The following is a 21110-nucleotide window of genomic DNA, read 5'->3' on the forward strand; positions in this document are numbered from 1 at the left end:
ATGGTAGACCAACCGGGAGATCTCCCCTCCTACTACCAGCTATACCGAGATCATGATCATAAAAACAGAGCAGTGGGACTACTCCTTACTGCAGATAGTACTAAGAGACCGAAAACTGTTCCAAATCGATCAAAAGCCAGGTTTGTGCCCTTTCTATCCTGTTTCAGAGTCTGTGGCCTCCCACTTCTTGAACAAGATCTTTGTGCAGAAGGTCTCATTCAAGGTCCCCTGTCCGATTCCTCATAACATTGTGGGAGCCGAATCAGTTCAAAAAACTGCATCCAAAACATACAGTATTTGAACCCAATAGACACACAATCCTCTCTCTACTCTCTCCCACAAGGTGGGATTCTTTGGAGTCATCACATTATCCTGCAATGGACCCCTTCTGTTTTTTCAATGGGAAAAGGTAGTGTTAAATCCTAGGACTTCCTTCTTGCCTAGCGTAGTTTCTACCTTTCAGCTAAACCAGGACATGGTTCTATTCGTCTCAATGGTTCCAGTTCAGCCAAGCAACCTTTCCTCCATTGCCTGGATTGGGTTTTGGGGGCTGAGAGCAACTCTAAGCTAATGCTTCTTTTAGAAGATTTGATTTTTATTATCCCCGATGGACATCAGAAGGCTCCTCACTCCACCCTTTCTAGGTTGCTCAGGCAAACCATCTTTCAAGCCTTTGACCTTAAAAGGGGTTGTAAAGGTTTGTTTTTATTTTCTAAATGGGTTCCTTTAAGCTAGTGCATTGTTGGTTCACTTACCTTTTCCTTCCATTTCCCTTCTAAATGTTTTTTTTTCTTTGTCTGAATTTCTCACTTCCTGTTCCTCCTCAGTAAGGTGTTCTGGCTGACTAACCCCCAGCCAGATGATGGTGGAAAGCTTACTGAGGAGAAACAGGAGGTGAGAAATTAGACAAAGAAAAAAAAAAACATTTAGAAGGGAAATCGAAGGAAAGGGTAAGTGAACCAACAATGCACTAGCTTAAAGGAACCCATTTAGAAAATAAAAAACAAACTTTTACAACCCCCTTTAATGATTGGGTTCTTCAATTTCCTGTGAATGTACACTCTACTAGATCTGTAAGCTCTTGTTGGACTTTTCAATATCAAGCATCTGTTCCCCAGATTTGTCAGGCTGCCACCTAGTCTTCTGTTCACCCATCCTCTACCTGGTGAAAGTTATGGCATCATCACCTGAGCCCAGCTTCAAATGTAGGAAGCTCTTTGAGCTGCAGGCAGCCCCAATATTGTGTTTCCTCGGGACTGTTAGTGTTCTTTTTTCTTTGCAGTGTTGTCCACGGCTCAGTTGGACATCCCAAAAATTAAGTACCTCCAGCATCCCTCAATGGACAAGACAGGAAAGGGCGTCGTTTATAAATGTAAATTAAAGCTCTACGAGTAAAGAAGATTATAAATACCTACTTTCCAATAGGGCCAAAACAACTAATCGATTATGAAATTAATTGATTAGCATTTTCATAATCGATTAATCGGCCAGTAACATAATGGGGTTAAATAAATAAAACTAAAATGAGCCCATTATAGTACAAAAAAAGCAAAATCACTACTCTAAATATTACTTTCACTGTCCCACAGTAAAAAATTAACCCCTTACAGTAGCGATTATTTGCTCTTTTTGTACCTATTTTAGTGTTTTTAACCCCCATTATGTTACTAAACATCTCAGGTCTGGGTCGCACCTCTGTGCTTTTTGCAGAAACACACTACAGTGCATTTACCGTACATGGTTTCCTATGGGACACGTTCACATCCATGATTTTTTCAGCTGCTGCGTATTGGGAAAGGACAAGGACTTTTTTTTTAACACAAAACAGTGCTATTTTGGTTCAATATACTTCAATGGAGAAGCTGCAGAAAAGCATGTAATGTGTTTTTGAGGTAATTAGTGATTTTTAATCTGCCCAACAACAAATTGGCCCAAAAAAATATATAAAAATGCAAATCGCAGCAAAATTTGCTTTTTTTTTTTTAAGGTTATTAACCGATTAATCGAAATAATAATCGGCCAACTAATCGATTATGAAAATAATCGTTAGTTGCAGCCCTACTTTCCAAATACTTAGACAACTAATCGCTAGCCAAAGTCTATGCAGAGACACTTTAGGGACCCCTGTTTTGCTCAGTGGTTCCTCCTGCTGAACCCCACTTCGCTACATTACTGTGTCTTGTTGTGACATGGCGATTAGAGGGAGAAACCACAGGAGATAGGCAACATTCTAATTAAATCCAAGGGGCTCATGGAGTGGGCAGTTTTACCTTCCCCCAGAAAGAATTTCACGCAGGAAATTGGTAGAGGATGTGTGTGAGGATAATGTTTGAGCAGAGCCCCCACCACGAGTCCATGCCCCACTCCTTACTTCCCTATAGGCCTTTCTAGCTATAATGATAGTAATGACTGGCAAAGAACTATATACAGGTAGTTTTACATATACCATCTACAGATCGTTTTGGTGTGAGCAAACATAGAATGTAAACCCTTGGTGCTTCGGAAATAAAGAGGGGACATTTGTTGTCTAATCATGTGCTTGCACCACCCCACAGGAAAAAACATGCACACTAAAAAGGTGAAAAAGCGTGTGTGCTTTATAGAAAACAATAGACAGTAATTATAAAGAAAAATACAGGCAGATCAAGCCTGGATGTCTAACACCTATGGGAAATTTATGGCAAAAAATACTTGGCCAATTGGACCTTGACATAGTCCAATGCACACAATTGTTTTTCCCGTCGGGAAAACTGCTGTGTTTTCCTTTGGCTGGAAAAACCGGACATGAGTATGCTCCTTAGCAGTATTCCCGACAGGAAAACTGCGGTTTAAAAAATGAGAACATGTTCTCTTTTCTCCTCGCCGCAAATTTTTTCCGCAGTTTTCCTATGTGAAACACTGCGAGGTAACATACACACGGCCGGTTTTTCCGACCAAAGTTCTCCTGGCAGTTTTCCTGTCGGGAAAACCGGCCGTGTGTACAGGGGAAAAGGGACCGAGCCGGTTTTCGGTTTTCCCGGCAGTCTTTTGACCGCCGGGAAAAAAACGATCGTGTGTACTAGGCATTAGAGATTAAGGAGACTATTGGATGAAATAGTGTGAAAAGTCAATCTCTTTTTGCAGTAAACCGCCTGCTGAAGGTGAAACAAAAAGGACCATACACAGCCAGGTAAATAGCAAACCTATTTCCTTTTTTTTTTTTTTTTTTTTTTTTTTAGGCAGGCCATAGATGATGCGATTTTAGAAAAATTGCTCGATTCCCTCAAAACAGCCAGTGTTGATGGGGGGAACCCCCTCCGCTGAGCTATTGTTTTCTCCCAGCGGTGGATGACTAGGGTACAATCAGCCTGCCCATAGATGGTTCGATCCTTAACCAATCCCTGCAGAACCGGATGAAATTCCAACCCTCCATGGCTGGCTTAGCTCTCTGAATATTGGTTAAAGTAAAATATATGACACTTCTATTTGCCCTCTTGATTAAATCATGACTAACCTAGGATTACATTCTAAGAAATTAATTTATTAAAATACATACCAATGCTTCATTTGTGCATTGAAACACATAGCACACGAAGTGACAACCGCCATTTTTTATAGGCTCTCTGCAGATGAAACCAAAGTGATCCACGTGTTGTATTCCCTAAACAGAAACAAGAATTCAAAGCATGATCAATAGCAGAAAACACTCACACAGCAAAACCGAGCATTGTATGAAATCCCAGCAAAGTTCTACCACAAGGTCGTCATCTATAGCACACAAATATAGACTTATGTGTAGGAGATATGTATTGTTTATATAAAAAATAGAAAAAAGATGGGAGGCTTGGCTCGAGACATCATGTAGAATGGACAGATCAACATTTTAAACCCATGCCAGGTTTTCTGGTCTCAGCACAAGTTAAAAAAAGAGGATATTGTTTCTTAAATACGAATCACGGAAAAACCTTAACTAATCATCTCTCTGTAGGTTGAGTCCAATAAGAAACGGCTGTCTGTGCCTTAAAGGCCTAGTACACACGAGAGGATTTATCCGCGGAAACGGTCCGGAGGTCCGTTTCCGCGGATAAATCCTCTGGCGGATTTTGATCTCATGGTTGTACTAACCATGAGATCAAAATCCCCGCGGAATTCCGTCCGCGGTGACGTGTCGCGCCGTCATGATGACGCGGCGACGTGCGCGACGCTGTGATATAAGGACTTCCACGCATGCGTCGAATCATTACGACGCATGCGGGGGATGGATTCGGACGGATTGATCCGGTGAGTCTGTACAGACCAGCGGATCAATCCGTTGGAATGGATTCCAGCGGATAGATTTCTTAGCATGTTAAGAAATTTTGATCCGCTGGAAATCCATCCCCGGGGGAAAAAATCCGCGGAAAAATATCCGCTGGATCGTACACACCAGGGGATCTATCCGCTGAAACCGGTCCGCGGATCAATTCCAGCGGATCGATCCTCTCGTGTGTACGGGGCCTAAGAACTTTGAGAAGGAATTTGTGCCTTTAAGTGGAACTTTAGTCATAACAAAAATGAGTATGTGCTGTAAATTGCTTCCAGCATTGCTCCTGTGTCTTTATGCTGGAGGCGGCCATTTTGCTGAAGCCCAGAGCCCTGAACAGTAGTAAATCATAAAGTGGAACTAAATCCATCAATTTAACAGTTTCAAAAAAGTTACATTTCAGATATGCTGTCACATTTGCTTGTGTCCTCAATCAAACCATCAAAATGATTGGAATCATAACTTGATCACCTCTGTAGCACAATGGCAGTTGCAGATCAAACAGAAGCAGCGTCCTTGGCTGTAAAAGATAGGAGGGTTTAATTCCACTTTAAGACTGTTAGCAGATTGTCCTCTACAAACTCGGCAGTACCGTTTTGCAGGCATAGCTTTGTAAAACATTAAAAAATCAGTGTCTATACTGTTTATAATCCAGTATTACACCGTTTGTCTCACCCTGCTCTGCACATGCTCAGTTGCTCTCCATTTTTAGGTACTGCCAAGTTTGTAGAGGACGATCTGCTAACAGTCTTAAAGCGGAGGTTCACCCAAAAATCCACTTTTTGACATTAGCTGTAGCATACTGCTAACATCTGCAGTATGCTGTTTTTTTTTACTTGTACTTATCGTTATATGAGCCCTTGTTTTCCGGCTCCGAGCGGGGTATCCTGCAGGGAATGGGCGTTTCTAAGCGAAGAGGCGTTGATTGACGGCTGCCAAGGTGCGTCTTGGCCTCTGTTTAATCTTCAACTGCCATGATGCTGCACATGTGATCAGTTATGACACCAGCCATTGGATGGTTTGACAGTTTGGTTGAGAGCACAACCAATGTGACAGTTAGCATTCCCGGCATGCCAGGAATGTAACTGCTTTTTCAAACTGTTAAATTGATGGGTTTACTTCCGCTTTAAGGATGCTGGAAAGTTCATTTTGAGGGTGAACCTCTGCTTTAAAGTGGAATTAAACCCTCCTATCTTTTGCAGCCAAGGACGCTGCTTCTGTTTGATCTGCAACTGTCATTGTGCTACAGAGGTGATCAAGTTATGATTCCAATCATTTGATGGTTAGATTGAGGACACAAGCAAATGTGATCATTGGCATACCTGAAATTTAACCTTTTTTAAGTGAAATATCAGAGGAGGCTGAACCGACCCTGTAATGTAAACCTGGAGTCTGTGTATTGCATGGAGAACAAATATCCAAATGAATCACTTCTTCTGAGCCCACGCTGAACATGGGTGGATCCAGTAAATAAACTCAACCTTCCTGAGCACTACAACTAAAAATCACAAAAAAAAGGTAAACCAGTGAAATGATAAAGGATGTGCAACACATGGCCACAGTATTCGGTTACCCTTAACGCCCTTGTCCTTTACATATCTGCTCTGTAAACTCATTTTTTAATGTTCAATAATTAAAGTAAATGTTAACCCTAAATGGAGAATTTAGTTTATTAAAGAATTATGCATAATGCAAAAATTGCCAGGGCTTTTTTCTTTAAAAAAAATTAAAATTGTCACTTTTTTCTATCCTTTTGGCATTTCACGGCTGTGGATCTCCTTCAGCCACTTCCTACATGTATGCAGTTACACCACTCGGCTCGCACATCATTGCTCTGGACCAGCCTCCTGATGGCAACAGTGGGCCATGCTCTCCCAACGTGCATCGGAGATACGGGCAGATTTTTTTTTTTTTAAACTTATGCCTGGATACATATACATTAGGGTTAGTGCACTCATCCTGGATTACAGTATAAATGCGGAAGGCGGTCTGCAAGTGGTTAATGCCTACAACTGCCAGCTTTATTTCATTAAGTTTTTTTTTTTGGAAAAAAAGGTTTAAACAACTTACCAGTCAGCGCTCTCAGCCATTGGCTGAGAGAGCTAATCGGATGTAGATCAAAAAAAAAAAAAAAAGTCTGCCGGTCATGCCCCTTCAACAGAAGCCAGCCGAATGTCAGACCGGCTGCCATACACACTGCCAGTGGTGCGCAAAAAAGTATGTATGTTTGGTTGGGCCACCAGCCACCCCTTCCTTCCCGTGGCCTCCTGGGACACGTCAAGTCTCAGAAGGCTGCAGGACTGGTCCCATAGACCCACTTTCCATTGCGCATGCGCAGTGTGAGTAGTCAGTGGAGGTCCAGTAAAGAATTGATAGGAAGACAACATTAGATCCCTGGGGTGCAAAGCGGTTCTTAAAAACCAACATCTACAGTATTTGTTGCTTATTTAATTTTTTTAAACCAGTGTAAATTTCCGCTTCTAATACTGTACTAATATACATTTATAGACTTACCTGAGAACAAAAGGATATCTCTTTAAAGCTCTTTTCAAAAACAATCCTCTTTGTGTCCGGGCTGATCAAGTAAACCTCCGACTGACCGATCTTAAAAGAAACAGATGAAAAGGTAGGTCAGTCCATTGTATAGGAAAAGTTACATCAAATTGACAAAATGCTTTACTTAAAAGCGTATCTAAAAATCCAAGAGCAAAACGTTTATAGTATAACTAAAAGCAGTGGCGTATCTAGGGTATGGCAGCCATGGCAAGTGCCATGGGCGCCATGGGGAGGGGGGTGGCAAAAGCTACCCCCCCCCCGCACAAAAAAAATAAACCCACCTGTCCTCCTGTGGCCGCCTCCCGCACTAATGTAGCTCCCCGGCATCGCGGCCGGCCTGCTGAAGCGCGGCGCCGGCACAGCAATTGCCAATATTGCTACTTGGCCTGGGGAGGGGAGTGACAGGTGCCCCCATGACGGCCGATGACTGGCCATTAATGGCACAGTGGCTGCATTTGATTTTTTTTTTCCCCCAGTTTGTTTGCGCCCCCCCAAAATTTTCAGTACCAGCCGCCAGTGGTCCCCAGTGTGCCTCTCTGTCCTCGTCGCACTGTGTCCCTCTCTGTCACTGGTTATCTGAAAGGTTTCAAATGTTTTGACGGGGGCACAGTTTCAGTGCTTTTGCCATAGGCTCCATTTTCACTAGATATGCCTCTGACTAAAAGGCAATACTTTTTTTAGTGTTGGATAGAGGGGAGAGGGATTAGAACACCTGCTGGGTTTTTATTGTTGTCTGTGTCTCCATTAGGGGGATTCACCTTCTCTATAAGGTGTCATTTACACTTGTATTTGGGGAGCAGTAAGGGAGGGAGGCTGTGTTCCCCCCCCCCCAATTATGTTGTAAAGGCAGCAGAGGGTACATATCTTACAGCTGTGAAACTTTGCATTGTGACATGGCAAAACTCATCTCCCCGCTAATTGGGAGTGGTGCACTTCAATGGGTTAAAACAGGTGGTGAGGAGGCGATACAACGCCCGTCACATCCCACATTTTGGGTTGTCACCAGAACATGAATAGGAGGGGGAAGTCTTCCCATGTAGACACTAGCTATGATAAACCCTGTAAGGATTATTTTTGCCTCATTGGGGTAATTTTCCTTTACTTCATGTACCATACTTTTCAGGGGACAACCCAAAATTTGCGATTTTCTTTTTCTTTCACTAAGGCTCCTTTCACACGGGCGGCTGTTCTGCCGCTGTTAAAAGCATGTGTTTTTTTTTTTAATTCCAAGACTCCAGGCACAGCGATCACTTGCAGTTGTACATTGCCATTAGCAGCGTTTACGTGCGTTTACATGCGGCTGCGTTGAGCTGCGGTGGATCATTCTTGTCATTTCATATGTGCTTTCCATTTTTCTTTCCTTGTTGCCGCATCTATCTGCAGGTGAAATAGTACACTGCGATTATGTACAGATAGCTGCGCTAAATCGGTCCTGGACACAGTAAAATCATTTTTTTCGAACCGCACAAAACTCCATGTAACTAAATGTCAATAAATGCAGTGTGTGAATAACTTCATCTATCCGCAGCTAAAAGCTGAATCCTATCCGCCTGTGTGAAAGAGGCCTTACGATGATAATGGTAAGCAGGACACTCTATCCAAAACTAAACTGACATTGGTTATACATTACCCAGTTCCTGCCAGAGGTGCGCATATAAGCTTCCCAGTAAACATATTTCTGTGCCAAGAGCATGCTCCCAGCACAGTTACTGGTGGGTACCAGAAAACTCCCGATGCATACTTGCGATTAATAGATTCCGATCATTTGACAGATGTGACTGCCAATCACAGTGGTCATATAATTGGAAAGTCTGCCTCTGGCATATAAAACCTCTTAAAGGGCCAGGAGGCGGCGGCGAGAAGGGGTTAAGAGAATTATGTGCTGGCTCAAAAAGAAATCTAAAAATTGTATTGTGTATGGTGTCACCTAGCTTTCTGACCTACACATGGGCGAGGTGCTCCAGAGTCTAAGGTTTTGTAGAGCTTTGGGTCAGACAAAGCCGCCATTCCCAGGTCAACTTCTTACCTGGTAGTCAAACCTCATTCATTGTCGCTAACCACAGGCCCTTAAATATGCTTTCACTCTAGGATGGGAAAGCCAGCTGCTGGGTGAAAAGGCAGACTGCTGACGGAAAACACTTAGGAAACCTTCACGCTAGCTTTGCTCTCTAAAAGAGAGATCTGCGTTCAATTCGCTCATTAGAGGGCATTTGATAGGCGGTGAGGGGGCATTGTATTCTTTAAACCCACACTGGCATCCTGCATGCAGTTGGGACACAGTTGCAGAGTAGCCCCACATCACCTGAATTGGTCACCTGCTTAGTTAGAGGCCAAATATACTATGAAAGCATTGCCAGACGGGCATTCATACCAACACTAATTTGTTGCGTGTATAGGGAACGATCTTTTCATACATACTGTGAACAGCATAGTCTGGTTTTCCTCCATGTCGGTTGGTTGGACACAGTTATATTCTTCACTCAAGTATTGTAAATCCAAAGCACTGTCACCGTCCTCAAAGGATCCAGGAAGGCTGCAGGGGCCATCTTTCCAGTCCCTCTGAAATGAGTGGTTAGTCCTCAGGCCAGGCTGGGAGTAAGATTTACGAATAGGTTTTTGTTTTTCCTCATCATTAAACGTTGATTGAAAAACAGACCGTAGTTTGTCCCCAAAGGATATTCCAGTGCCAACATCTGCCAGCAGTGTCACTGGAGTCACTGGAGATGTACAATCAGTCTCTTTCTTTTTGGTACAACTGACATGGTTGAATTTGTCAATACATTCATCTATCAGTGCCGGTGGGGCTTTTTTGTGAGCGACAATCACCCGGCCACAGAAGAGGACTTCAAACTTTTTCGAAAAGGCGTCATCTCCATCACATAAATGGGAATGGACTTCCTCCTGACGGGCCAACTTTCCAGCTTGTCTAATGGAGCCAATTATTTCAGGCACCTGGAAAACACAAAAACACATACATTGGAAAAAGCCATTATGGGAATATAACATATCCATTTATTACATATTAGTTGGGACATTCAGGTTAGATCCAATATTAGATCCAAAAAAAGTCTCATTCGCACCTTTACCATTTCAATACTTAAAGAGGAACTCCACGAAGGAAAAAAACAATGATTTATGTATATTACAAGGATTAACAAATTGTTGCTGCAGATTACTACCTAGGCTTGGTTTGTTCATCTGTGTCCTTGTGCAAAACGAATGTGTGATTTCATAATCAACCAGCTGCTTAAAAGCAGAGTTCCACCCAAAAGTGGAACTTCCACTTTAAGCACTCCTCACCCCCTTACATGCCACATTTGGGGGGGAGTGGGGGCTTCGGTAGGAGTGGGACTTCCGGTCCCACTTCCACCTTCTGTTAAGGGACAGCCTCGGCGACTCCTCCTGTCGCCTTAGGCGGCCCCTCCCTCTAGGCGATCTCCTGGGACATGTGACAGGTCCCAGGAGATCGCCTGTCCACTCAGGGAGCGCAGTGCAGTGAGGGCCCGGCCGTGAAGCCGAAAGCTGTCATGGCCGGGTGCCCACAATGTGAATGGAGGCGCCGGCGGAGAGGAGGGACCGCATCGCTGAACCGTGGAGCAGGTAAGTGTGTTTATTAAAAAAGCCTTTTTAGGTTTATTAAAAGTCAGCAGCTACAAAAAGTGGAACTCCGCTTTAACTTGCAGGGTTCCAATGAGGAAAGTGGCAGGGTCTGCATTCTTTCAGACCATATTTCCCTTTGGGCGTATCCCACCAAAAATGACCTTTGTTGCAGGGATGCTTAAAATCTGATTTCTGGGAAAATCAGTAAGCCAATCACACAAGCAGGAAATGACATTTCTGGGGACAATCTGTACATCATCTGTGTATAGAATTCCTCCTCTAGGTTGCCATATTGCATCGCATTTTACAGAACACAGAGCTGCAGACTGAAAAGTAAAAAGGTCATTTTTAATAGCTTTAAAATACAATTGGACTTGTGCAGCAATTGTATACACTATTTTCCCCAGGAAAGAGATAAATGCAAACGCAATTGCAGCACGCGCAGACAAAATAGTGGCATGATACAGGTTGAACAGTTTTTACTTTAGATGCAACAAAAAATGCCCTATAAAACTATTAAAACATTTAATTATTGCATATAACACACACACACACGGTATAGAAAAGGACCACCACCCCCTTTAAATAATCACATTTTGTTGCTTTGCAGCCTGAAATGAAGACAGACAAGTTTTAGTTTTATTTAGCTGTATTGCTGCATTTACTAAAAACTACAACATATAATGTCCAAGTGAAAGAGGTTTTTTTTTTGACACCAACATGTCAAAAAAAAAAAAAAACACACACACACACACACACACACACACACACACACAACAGATCACGGAGCAGAAAAAGGATCACCCTTGCAGAATTGCTAACGTTCAGTTAAATTTGATGTTGAGTTTGTGGACTGCAGTCTTCAAGTCATTCCAGATTTTCAATGGGGTTTAGGTCTGGGCTCCCACTCAGCCATGCAAGGACATTCTTCTTTTTCTCCTTCAACCACTGTGTGGTCATTCTTACTATGTGCTTTGGGAGTCCTTGTCCTGTTGGAAGGTAAACCTTCTTCCCATTGACAACCTTCTGGCAGAGGGCAGCAGATTTTCCCCAAGAACTTGATAGTATTTTGCCCCCCATCAATTTTTTTTCTATTCTGACAAGTGCTGCAGAGAAACACCCCCATAACAGGATATTACTACCTCCATGCTTCAATGTAGGAATGACGCTATTTGGATGGTGGGCTGTATTGGATTTCCGCCAGACATATCGTTTGTCGGGTCTGTTTTGTACCAAATGCCTTACCCTTCCTAATAATAAACTTCACTGTGCTTCTAGGCATTGATAAAGCCTTTGAAAAAATGTTGTATCCATCTCCTGACTTGTGCCTGGCCACAACATTATTCCAGAGATCTTTTAACAGTGCCTTGCCACCCATAGTTAGATTGTTTACTTCAGTTGCACTACCAGGGACTGAAATGCTACAGGAAAGCTCTTTTCATGCTGAGCTAATCAAAATGACCACAGCTGTGTGCACCATTGCGAAGGGGATTAGCTACACCTGACTGAGTTTACAAGTCATATTTTTTTATGACATGTTGGTGTTATATCCTTCACTTGGATATTATGGGTTGCACTAAATACACCTGAATAAAACAAAAACGGTCTGTCATTATTTCAGACAAAATTTGATTTTCATGGGGAGGCAGCGATCAAATATACACACACACACACACACACAATATGAAAGAATTGTTTCATTATAGGACTGTAAATGGGAAAAAAAGATTTATAATTTACCGTAATTGTTTGGAAATGGACTATATAATACCCCGTGAATAAGAACAAAAAAAATAATGTTTAAAAACCAGACTGCTCAAATAGAACAGCAGGAGCTCGGATTTGGCCGAATCTAGCCCACTGCAAGATTTTTAATCAGGGACACTGTACAGAGGGGAACTCTGAAGTTTATTATTTGGAATTGCTTTGCTTTATCAAAAAAATGTTCTCCATAAGACCTCACACACTGACAATTTTACAGCGACATTTTATAGCTTTTTTTTTTGCAGCTTAAAAACGGCACTCCATGTTATTTAATGGTCTCATACACACCATGGCGTTTTTGAGCTGTAACAGGCATTGGCGTTTTTAAGCTCCAAAAATAAAAACCCAGGACCAGCGCATTCTGAGGTTCCAGCGTTAGCGCTGTAAAAAAACGCTGGTAAAAAAAAAAGGTGTTAAATGCGGTTTAACAAGACTTAATGGCGTATACACAGTGTTAAGTCCCGCCCGGCGTTTCTCTACCTCTATTCAAAATCAATGGTTCCCTATGGGATACCACCGATTTGAATAGAAGTCGCACCAGAAGTCGGATCAAGATGATCCGACTTGTGTGCTGGAGAATCTTGAAGGGGAACCTCAGCAAAATGTAAAAAAAGAAAATTGAATAAAAACGTCATCATCCCCACCCCCAAAGATCCATACCAGACCCATATCAGAGCATGCACCTAGGCAGGTCAGAAAGGTGAGCGAGCATACCAGGCCACATCCCCTCCACCTGAAGGCTTTGCGCCCCCCCACCCCAAAGCACCTTGTCCCCATGTTGAGAACAAGGGCCTCTTTCCGACAACCCCTGCTGTGGTTGTCGGGGTCTGCCTGCGGGGGCTTATCGGAATCTGGAAGCCCCCTTTAAAAAGGGGGACTCCCAGATTCCAGCCTTCCCCACACACACACACACACACTAGGTGAATGAGTATGGGATACATTGTACCCATTCACCTAAAAAAAAAAAAAAAAAAAAATAAATAAATAAATTAAAAAAAAAAAAAAAAAAAAAGTGTTTTAACGCAGGTTTTTTTTCCTGCCGTCGGTACTAGCTTTACAGTTCGTTTTTATTTTTTTTAAACGTCTGTGTGTATGAGGCCTTAGAATCATATGCTGATTACAAATGGAACTTCAAGTAAAAATAAATAACAATTTTGAAAACTATTAGATACGGTCCTCGTACTGAAAAGTTTGGAGACCCCTGGTATAAGCCACTGTCACCCATCAACTATGGTGACCGTATACCGTGCCGCATTCACGGTAAGGAGTTCTTGGAGAAGTAGCAATAACAAGGCTTTATTCTGTAATGCTACCAAGAAAACTGGACACAGCTTCCCACAACCCAAGTCACCCTGGTAAAAGGGCAACGCTAGGCCAAAAGGCCTTTTCTTTTACTTGAGTCACTCTCAAAAGAAAATACCAGACAGCTGACATCATAATTACTTTAGTCTGAACGTCTCACACAGTGAGAACGGAATCACATGATCTAAACATTAAGATAATAGTATGATGACGGCATACTAATAGGAAGAAAGCAGAGCTTTTATAAAAAAAAAAAAAAAAAAAAAAAAAAAACACAATACAATAAAAAAAAAGGTTTCTGCACAGATATGGTTACTGGAATAAAAACAAGTGTCATCTCATTTGTAACATGGATTAATATTCCAGATAATGCCCATACATTTATAGATTTCCTTCATTCGGTCTGCAGGCTGAACAAAGAAATCCAACAGATTGCTCCAAGCACACCAACAAAAAAAAGTGACAGGGGTTCTAACTCTTCCCTAGTCCATCGAAAGCTGGCTATACAATAACTTTACAAACTTGTGAGTACTGTGATAACCAGGTAGGTGTGCCGAGGTCGGAGTGTTTCCTCACACTAGGACACTTATCGGTCAGATCAGACACATCTTCATAGCCAGCGATTCTCATGAAAGGATGTTGCACAAAAGTTTCCAGAAGCAACAGACCCATCAGCAAATGCCTGACAAGTATCTATTATTTAACACCACCAAGAGAAGATAAATAGTCCTAGTGTGTATATAATAGATGGCAGCGCACACACGAGAGCTCCAAGTATAGAAGGTATGTGGGGATCCTATATATGTCCTACTTCACTTCCAGCACTACACTTTTTCCATCTGATGAAATCCCTGAGTGCTTTCACATGTTTATATAGGGCCCACAGTTTATATCATCAATGGTTTGTTATAGAGAATCACACTCTTCTAGGTTTAGACTGGGGGCAGGATTGCCACACCTGAAAAGCAACTTGCAGTCGTTTCGCTTTTCACTGGTGTTAGGCGGTGATGAGGAAACATAAGGCTTCCTCACTGTCAGTTGTCATTCACACCCGAGCGTCGCATTATAGCAGTATAAATACAGTTGTTCTGTGAAGCCCTCAGAGGTTTGTTAGAGAACTAGGTGAAAAGCATCATGAAGGCCACGGAACACACCAGACAGGTCAGGAAAAAAAGTTGTGTTGAAGTATAAAGCAGGGTTAGGTTATAAAAAGAATCCCAAACTTTGAACATCTCGGAGCACTGTTCAATACAACATCCAAAAATGGAAAGAGTATGGCACAACTGCGAACCTACCAAGACGTGGCTGTCCACCTAAACTGACAGACTGGGCAAGGAGAACGTAAATCAAAGAAGCAGCCATGAGGACCATGCTAACTCTAAAGGAGCTGCAGAGATCCACAGCTCAAGTGGGATAATCTGTCTACAAGACAACTATTAGTCGTGCACTCCACAAATCTGGCCTTTATGGAAGAGTGGCAAGAAGAAAGCCATTGTTGAAAGAAAGCCATAAGAAGTTGCGTTTGCGAGAAGCCATGTGGGGACACAGCAAACATGTGGAAGAAGATGCTCTCAATGAGACCAAAATTGAACTTTTTGGCCTAAAAGCAAAAACGCTATGTGTGGCGGAAAACTTACACTGCACATCACCCTGAACACACTATCCCCACTGTGAAACATGGTGGTGGCATCATGTTGTGGTATGGGGATTCTTTTCTTCAGCAGGGACAGGGAAGCTGGTCAGTTAATGGAAAGATAAATGGAGCCAAATACAGGGCAGTATTAGAAGAAAACCTGTTACAGTTGGCAAAACATGACTAGGGCGAGGTTCACCTTCCAGCAGGACAACGACCCTAAACATACAGCCAGAGCTACAATGGAATGGTTTAGATCAGGGGTCTCCAAACTGTGGCCCGAGGGCCAGATGTGGCCCTTTGCTAGCCTTTATCCGGCCCTTGGGGCTTTATTCCTCCCACTGATATGAGACACTATCCTTCTCACTGACACCAGCAAGGGGGCACAATTTCTTTCACGGATACCAATGATGGGATACAATTACTCCTACTAATAGAGGCACTACTCCTTATCCTACTGACCGCAAACTCTGAGGCCATATTTATTCTCATCAATGGTGGGCCCGGGACATTTTCTACCCCCGCTGGCCACAATCCGGCCCTCCTAAAGTCTGAAGGACAATAAACTGGCCCTTTGTTTGAAAAGTTTGGAGACCCCTGTTTTAGATCAAAGTGTTAGAATGGACCAGTCAAAGTAAATCCAGACCTAAATCCAATTGAAAATCTGTGGCAAGACTTGAAAATTGCTGTTCATAGATGCTCTCCATCCAATCTGACAGAGCTTGAGATATTTTTCAAACAAGAATGGGCAAAAATTTCACTCTAGTTGGTTAAAGCTGGTAGAGATATACCCAAAAAGACTTGCAGCTGTAATTGCAGCAAAAGGTGGTTCTACAAAGTGGTGACTCGGGGGGACCAAAAACAAATGCACCCCACACTTTTCACATATTTTTGTAAAAAAAAAAAAAATTAAAACCATTTATCATTTTCCTTCCACTTCACAATTATGTGCCACTTTGTGTTGGTCTATCACATAAAAACACATTTACATTTTTTGGTTGCAATATGACAAAATGTGGCATAAAGGGGTATAAAATACTCAATTTTACACAGCGCCATACATACATAAAAACACACACCAATATATAAGCATTGCACCGATACTTGTACTCATGCAAATACTGCAATACAAAAGCGATACCTTCAAGCCAAATGCACATGTAGAACTACACACTGAACACAGGAATGGGCTGTGAATGAGCCCTTATTAGGACTGCTGAAAATACAATGTACAAGAAAACAGAACTTGTGCGTTGTGCAGCTCTAGATTACACATTGTGATGTCAGAGGACGCGCCACTCGCAGATTAAAGCTTCTTGCTGAATAAAAGCCTTCCGCAGATCCCATTACAAATATTTGCACATTTTTCAGTAGGAACTCAAGTAAACTTCAGCCAGCTTTCAAAACATAGGATGTCCGAACCTTGAGGCAGAGACTATACATGGGGGAGCTGGATGGAATATAGAGTGCAATGACCATCTCGGTTTAAGATTTGTGCTGTGAATTATAAAGCAAGGCTCTGATGGTTGATACAGATCTACACCACTGCAGTGAAAGGTGTGTGCATGGGAAGCCACATTCCCGTCTTTGGGCCCCTGTAATGTGTTTTACAGAAGGAAACAAGGATAGTGCAAGGGTTTTCAGGCTAGTTTACACGTGCCGAGAATTTTTAAAGACTACTGTATAATAATAATAATAATTAAAACAAACACCACACACAGTGTAGGTTTTGCACAGAGCAGCCCCGATTCTCTTTTTGGGGGGTTTGGGGTTTTGATGATAAAATCCCTGAATGGCATCCCTTGGGTGATACTAGCCCATCTACTGCCAATGATTAAACACTATAGAAAAGTTTTTAGAACTGAATTCTTATTTATCATGAATGCATAATTTAAATGCCAGAAAACGTGGGAATTTGTTTAAAATGTGTAAAAAAATTCAAGCTAAACAAAATGATGCAAGAACTATAAAACAAGACAAATGTTGCCCGCCAATACCCTTTCCAGCGATCCCTTCCAAGGTTTACGGTTAGGTAATCCTGCCCTGAACTAGTATCTCCTCCTAGAAGCCCAGGTGGTATCATTACATCAACCACCTGCAGGATTAGAAGAAAGATGTACACAGCTGGTGAGGAGGGTCAGAGGAGAAGACCTACTGATAGAGGACACTTCATTCCCTTCATCGAAGAACAGAACAGGTATAAAACCTTGCTGACAGCTAAAGCCAAAATAGACAAGTCAAGTCATTGAACTCCAATACTAATAATTCAGTTGCAGGTGGTCATTTGTGGGCCAAAACATGGCTCCTGTCTTTCTGATGGCTACACAAATGGGGGCTTGTTACTTGTACAGGAAGAATTTCACAGCTCAATTTTGTGACGAACTGACCGGTATTCACTGGCAGAAATTACCGAAGCAAGACAACTTTTGCATTTCCCCCCCCCCCTTTTTAACGTTTACACCCAAAATCTGCATCTACCCAAAGTTTAGTTCTGAATGTACTGGCCCTTTAAAGAGAACCTGTGACTGACAGAATTTCTAGTTACCATAATTGAATACAGAAAGGACTCCTATGTGCAACCAACATCTGCTATTGAAATATCAGCTCTGGCAAAGAACAAGACCTCCTGTGACGGTACAATAAAGGAAGGTGCCTTTCAGTAGGCTTATATAACATCCCATTTTTTTCTATTGCAACATAATTACTGCAAGAAGCATGCTGCCAGTATAATACATTCATACAGTTCAAAGAAAAGCCTGGGATGTCTGAAAACGGATCCGCTTGTGTGAAAGGGGCCTTCGTCTAATACAGTGTGCTATAGCAATCTATAATAGAGGGGCTAGCAGGGACCATTTAGATTTTTTTTTTACCAATAGCGGCTGGGGAGAGGAGGCAGAGACACAGAACACAGAGCCGACAGGCAAATAGGAGGGGGTGAGGGGGAGAGAGGAGAGCTGTGGATGACAAAGGGATGTACACTTACCACGGTGGTCAGCCCTGATTTTCGTGGTCAGCACAGAGGGGGATACAGGAAGTGGCAGGATCAGCCAGGTTTTTTTTTTTTTTTTTTTTACAGTTTAGAGGGGACAGATTACACAGCACATGCACTGTGCTGTTTAATCTGCTTTAAGGAACCAGGATCTCAATTTTTTTGGGTTTAAAAAACACTTTAAGCTGGCCATAGACGAGCCAGTTTTTTTTTCCCTTCAAGCAGTTTAAAAAAAGAAAAAAAAAAAAAAAAAAAAAAGGACCCAATTTCCCCATCCACACATTTAAAGGTGAATCCTTCCAGCTGTCTTTGTATTCTGACAGCTGGGAGACGTCAAAGTCTATTGCCTGTAGCACCGATTAAACTCCTCCCCCAACAGGGCAGTCGGACAGAAGTTCAAAATTCAAAATTTACCTGGCGATTGCTGAACCAGTCGAATGTGCAGTTTTCTTTCACCTTTCTGAATATATCTCAATGAAACATGGTCACATATCCCAAACCCTCCACCTTCAAACCACCAAAATTCCAACCCCCCTTCCAACACACTCACACCAATCACAGGGTGTTTCTCCTAGGACCATTGCCCATTCACAGGGATGTGTGAATGGCAAGACTACAAATCTCATCCGCTACTGTAGAAAATGAACTCTTAGGGCAGGCCATAGATTATGCAATTTTCTTTCCTCCCACCAGGAATGGAAGTGAAGAAAATGTCTCTATTCCCCCCATCAACACAGACTATGTTGATGGAGGAAGCTTTCCTGCAGCCCTACTGAATTCTGCCAGTGAGGAGCTTTCCGTGCCGGTAGAACACAATGATTAGCTTTGTTGGCTATAGCCAGTGGTACGAATTGTTCATGAAAAACCTGACAGCTGGTTGTACACAAGTCGATCAATAGACCGACTTGTGTGTAACCAGGGTGCCCATAAATGGATCGAATTTCAGCCGGTCCCTGCAAAACAGGCACAATTTCCATAGGTTTAGATTGCTCAGGCAAAGGTGTGGTGATGTCACCAAACTTATAGTTTAACGTTTTCTTCCTCCAGACCCCAAATAGGGCCATACCTCCATAGAGACCTGGGGCTGGCAGCCTGTACAATGTGGCTGCAATTCAAAATATATCATAAATATACATTTTTTATTTATCAATGTGGATGCACTTGGTAATTATAATCAAGGTGGGACTATGCCTTTAAGTCGGTGCCTCTATTTTAGTTCAAGCAGTAATTGAAGCAGAACACCACAAGCCATGTAGAAACTTGTTTTTACTGAGAAGTTGGGAGGTCAGCACAACACAGAAGTGCAGATAGGAATTCCACACTACAGACTGATAAGGTCACTGTGGTGGGGGGAAGATAATGAGGTCTAGCAGGGAAGAAGACACTAATGGGAGGCCAGGGGATGGACTGTTAGTTTTGCAATAAAAAACAAAATACCAAACTTAAATTGCTGTACTGTAATTAAACGGCTCACGGCTCAGCTATGCACTGATCAAGTGCAACTGCAGTGTCTGTATTTACATCACTGATCCATCTTAGATCAAATTCAACCACCCCTGACCTCCGAGTAGTAATGGGGCCAAATTATAAATGCCAGAGAAGAACTCGCTGTAACCAAAACCACTTTCCCAAAATAAGAAAAGAAAATCCCAATGTGACCTGCCTATAAAGTTATGCAATACTGCATGTTCAATAAAGTATCTCCTCCCCTACTTGCCTTGCCACTTTCCCCGAGACAGGAGAAGAAAGCCCTTTGTCTATCTAGCTACATCCCACCTACCCTTCCTTCCCTGTACCCTCCCCTAGTTACCCCTAGTTGCTTTGTTGCTTTTGATTTTCCAATGCTTGTTTGGCTGTACTTCTATGGATCACAAGAGTGTAGATTGTTTTGTTTTGCACTCCTGTGAACCAATTTTCAGCAGACTGAAGTCCGCTGTTGGGTCGGACGTCAGATAGCTGGCCCAGGCCCAGGAAAGATTGCGACCATATGGTTGGTTTCCCCCACATACGTATCCAGGGACCAACATCTGGCTCAGCCTCTCAGCCAGCCGCTCCCACCCCCTCCACAGCCCAGCGCTCCAGTGAGCGTGAGGGGGCAGAGCAGAGAGCTGCCGACTGTCACCAGCTCTCTGCTCTGAGAACTGAGCGATGGGCGGTGTTAGATTGCTTGGTTCTCAGTGTTTCGAACCATGGGGGGCAGATGCTCCATCCACATAGGCAAGTAGGATTTATTAAATTAAATCCCATACTTCAAAGGAAACTGATACATTTAAAATGTACAAATTTCGAAGCTAAAGTGGAGGTTCCACCTGAAAAAAAAAAAAATCGCCAAAAACCAAAAAAAAAAAAAAAAAAAAATTAAATAAATGGAAAAAAAAAAAAAATTGTTTTTTTTACTTACCCTAAATAGCTGTTGCTATGCGGAAGTGCCAAATCTGCCTCTTCATCCTCCACGGTGGATTCTCTTCCTCCTCCTCCTACACTCGGTGTCTTCTTGTGAATGGGGCGCGCTGCATTCTGGGAACTGTGTGTGTCCCAGAAAGCAGCCGGCCCATTCACAAATCGCCGCGCTGCTCGCGCATGCGCAGTAGGAAACGGGCAGTGAAGCCGTACAGCTTCACTTCATTTCCCTTAGGCCCCTTTCACATTGAGGAGTTTTTCAGGCGGTACAGCGCTAAAAATAGCGCTGCTATCCCGCCTGAAAAACTCCTTCACTGCAGACTCAATGTGAAAGCCCGAGGGCGGGAGACAAAAAAATCTCCTGTCAGCAGCATCTTTGGAGCGGTGAGAGGAGCTTGTATACCGCTCCTTCCCATTGAAAACAATGGAAAACCGCGGCAATACCGCCCGCAATGCGCCTCTATAGAGACGCATTGCGGGCGGTATTAACCCTTTATCGGCCGCTAGCGGGGGTTAATACCGCACCGCTAACGGCTGATTCCCGCGGCAATCCCGGCGGTATAGCGCCACTATTTTTAGCGGCC

The 21110-nt window shown here is 42.8% G+C and overlaps 1 protein-coding gene across 7 annotated transcripts in view; it reads right to left on the bottom strand.

Annotated features, from left to right (window-relative positions):
• The window catches only part of TBC1D1 (TBC1 domain family member 1), a 294417-nt gene that overhangs the window by 146963 nt on the left and 126344 nt on the right, over positions 1-21110 (bottom strand). For all 7 annotated transcript variants that reach the window (XM_040335139.1, XM_040335138.1, XM_040335136.1 and 4 more), the window contains 3 exons: positions 9257-9790; positions 6797-6886; positions 3536-3640 (listed from right to left, as the gene is read on the bottom strand). In XM_040335139.1, the coding sequence (XP_040191073.1) occupies positions 3536-3640; positions 6797-6886; positions 9257-9790 (729 nt within the window). The remainder of the gene's footprint in view (positions 1-3535; positions 3641-6796; positions 6887-9256; positions 9791-21110) is intronic.

The sequence above is a fragment of the Rana temporaria genome, chromosome 1 (genome assembly GCF_905171775.1).
Source record: "Rana temporaria chromosome 1, aRanTem1.1, whole genome shotgun sequence".
NCBI classification, from domain to species: Eukaryota; Metazoa; Chordata; class Amphibia; order Anura; family Ranidae; genus Rana; species Rana temporaria.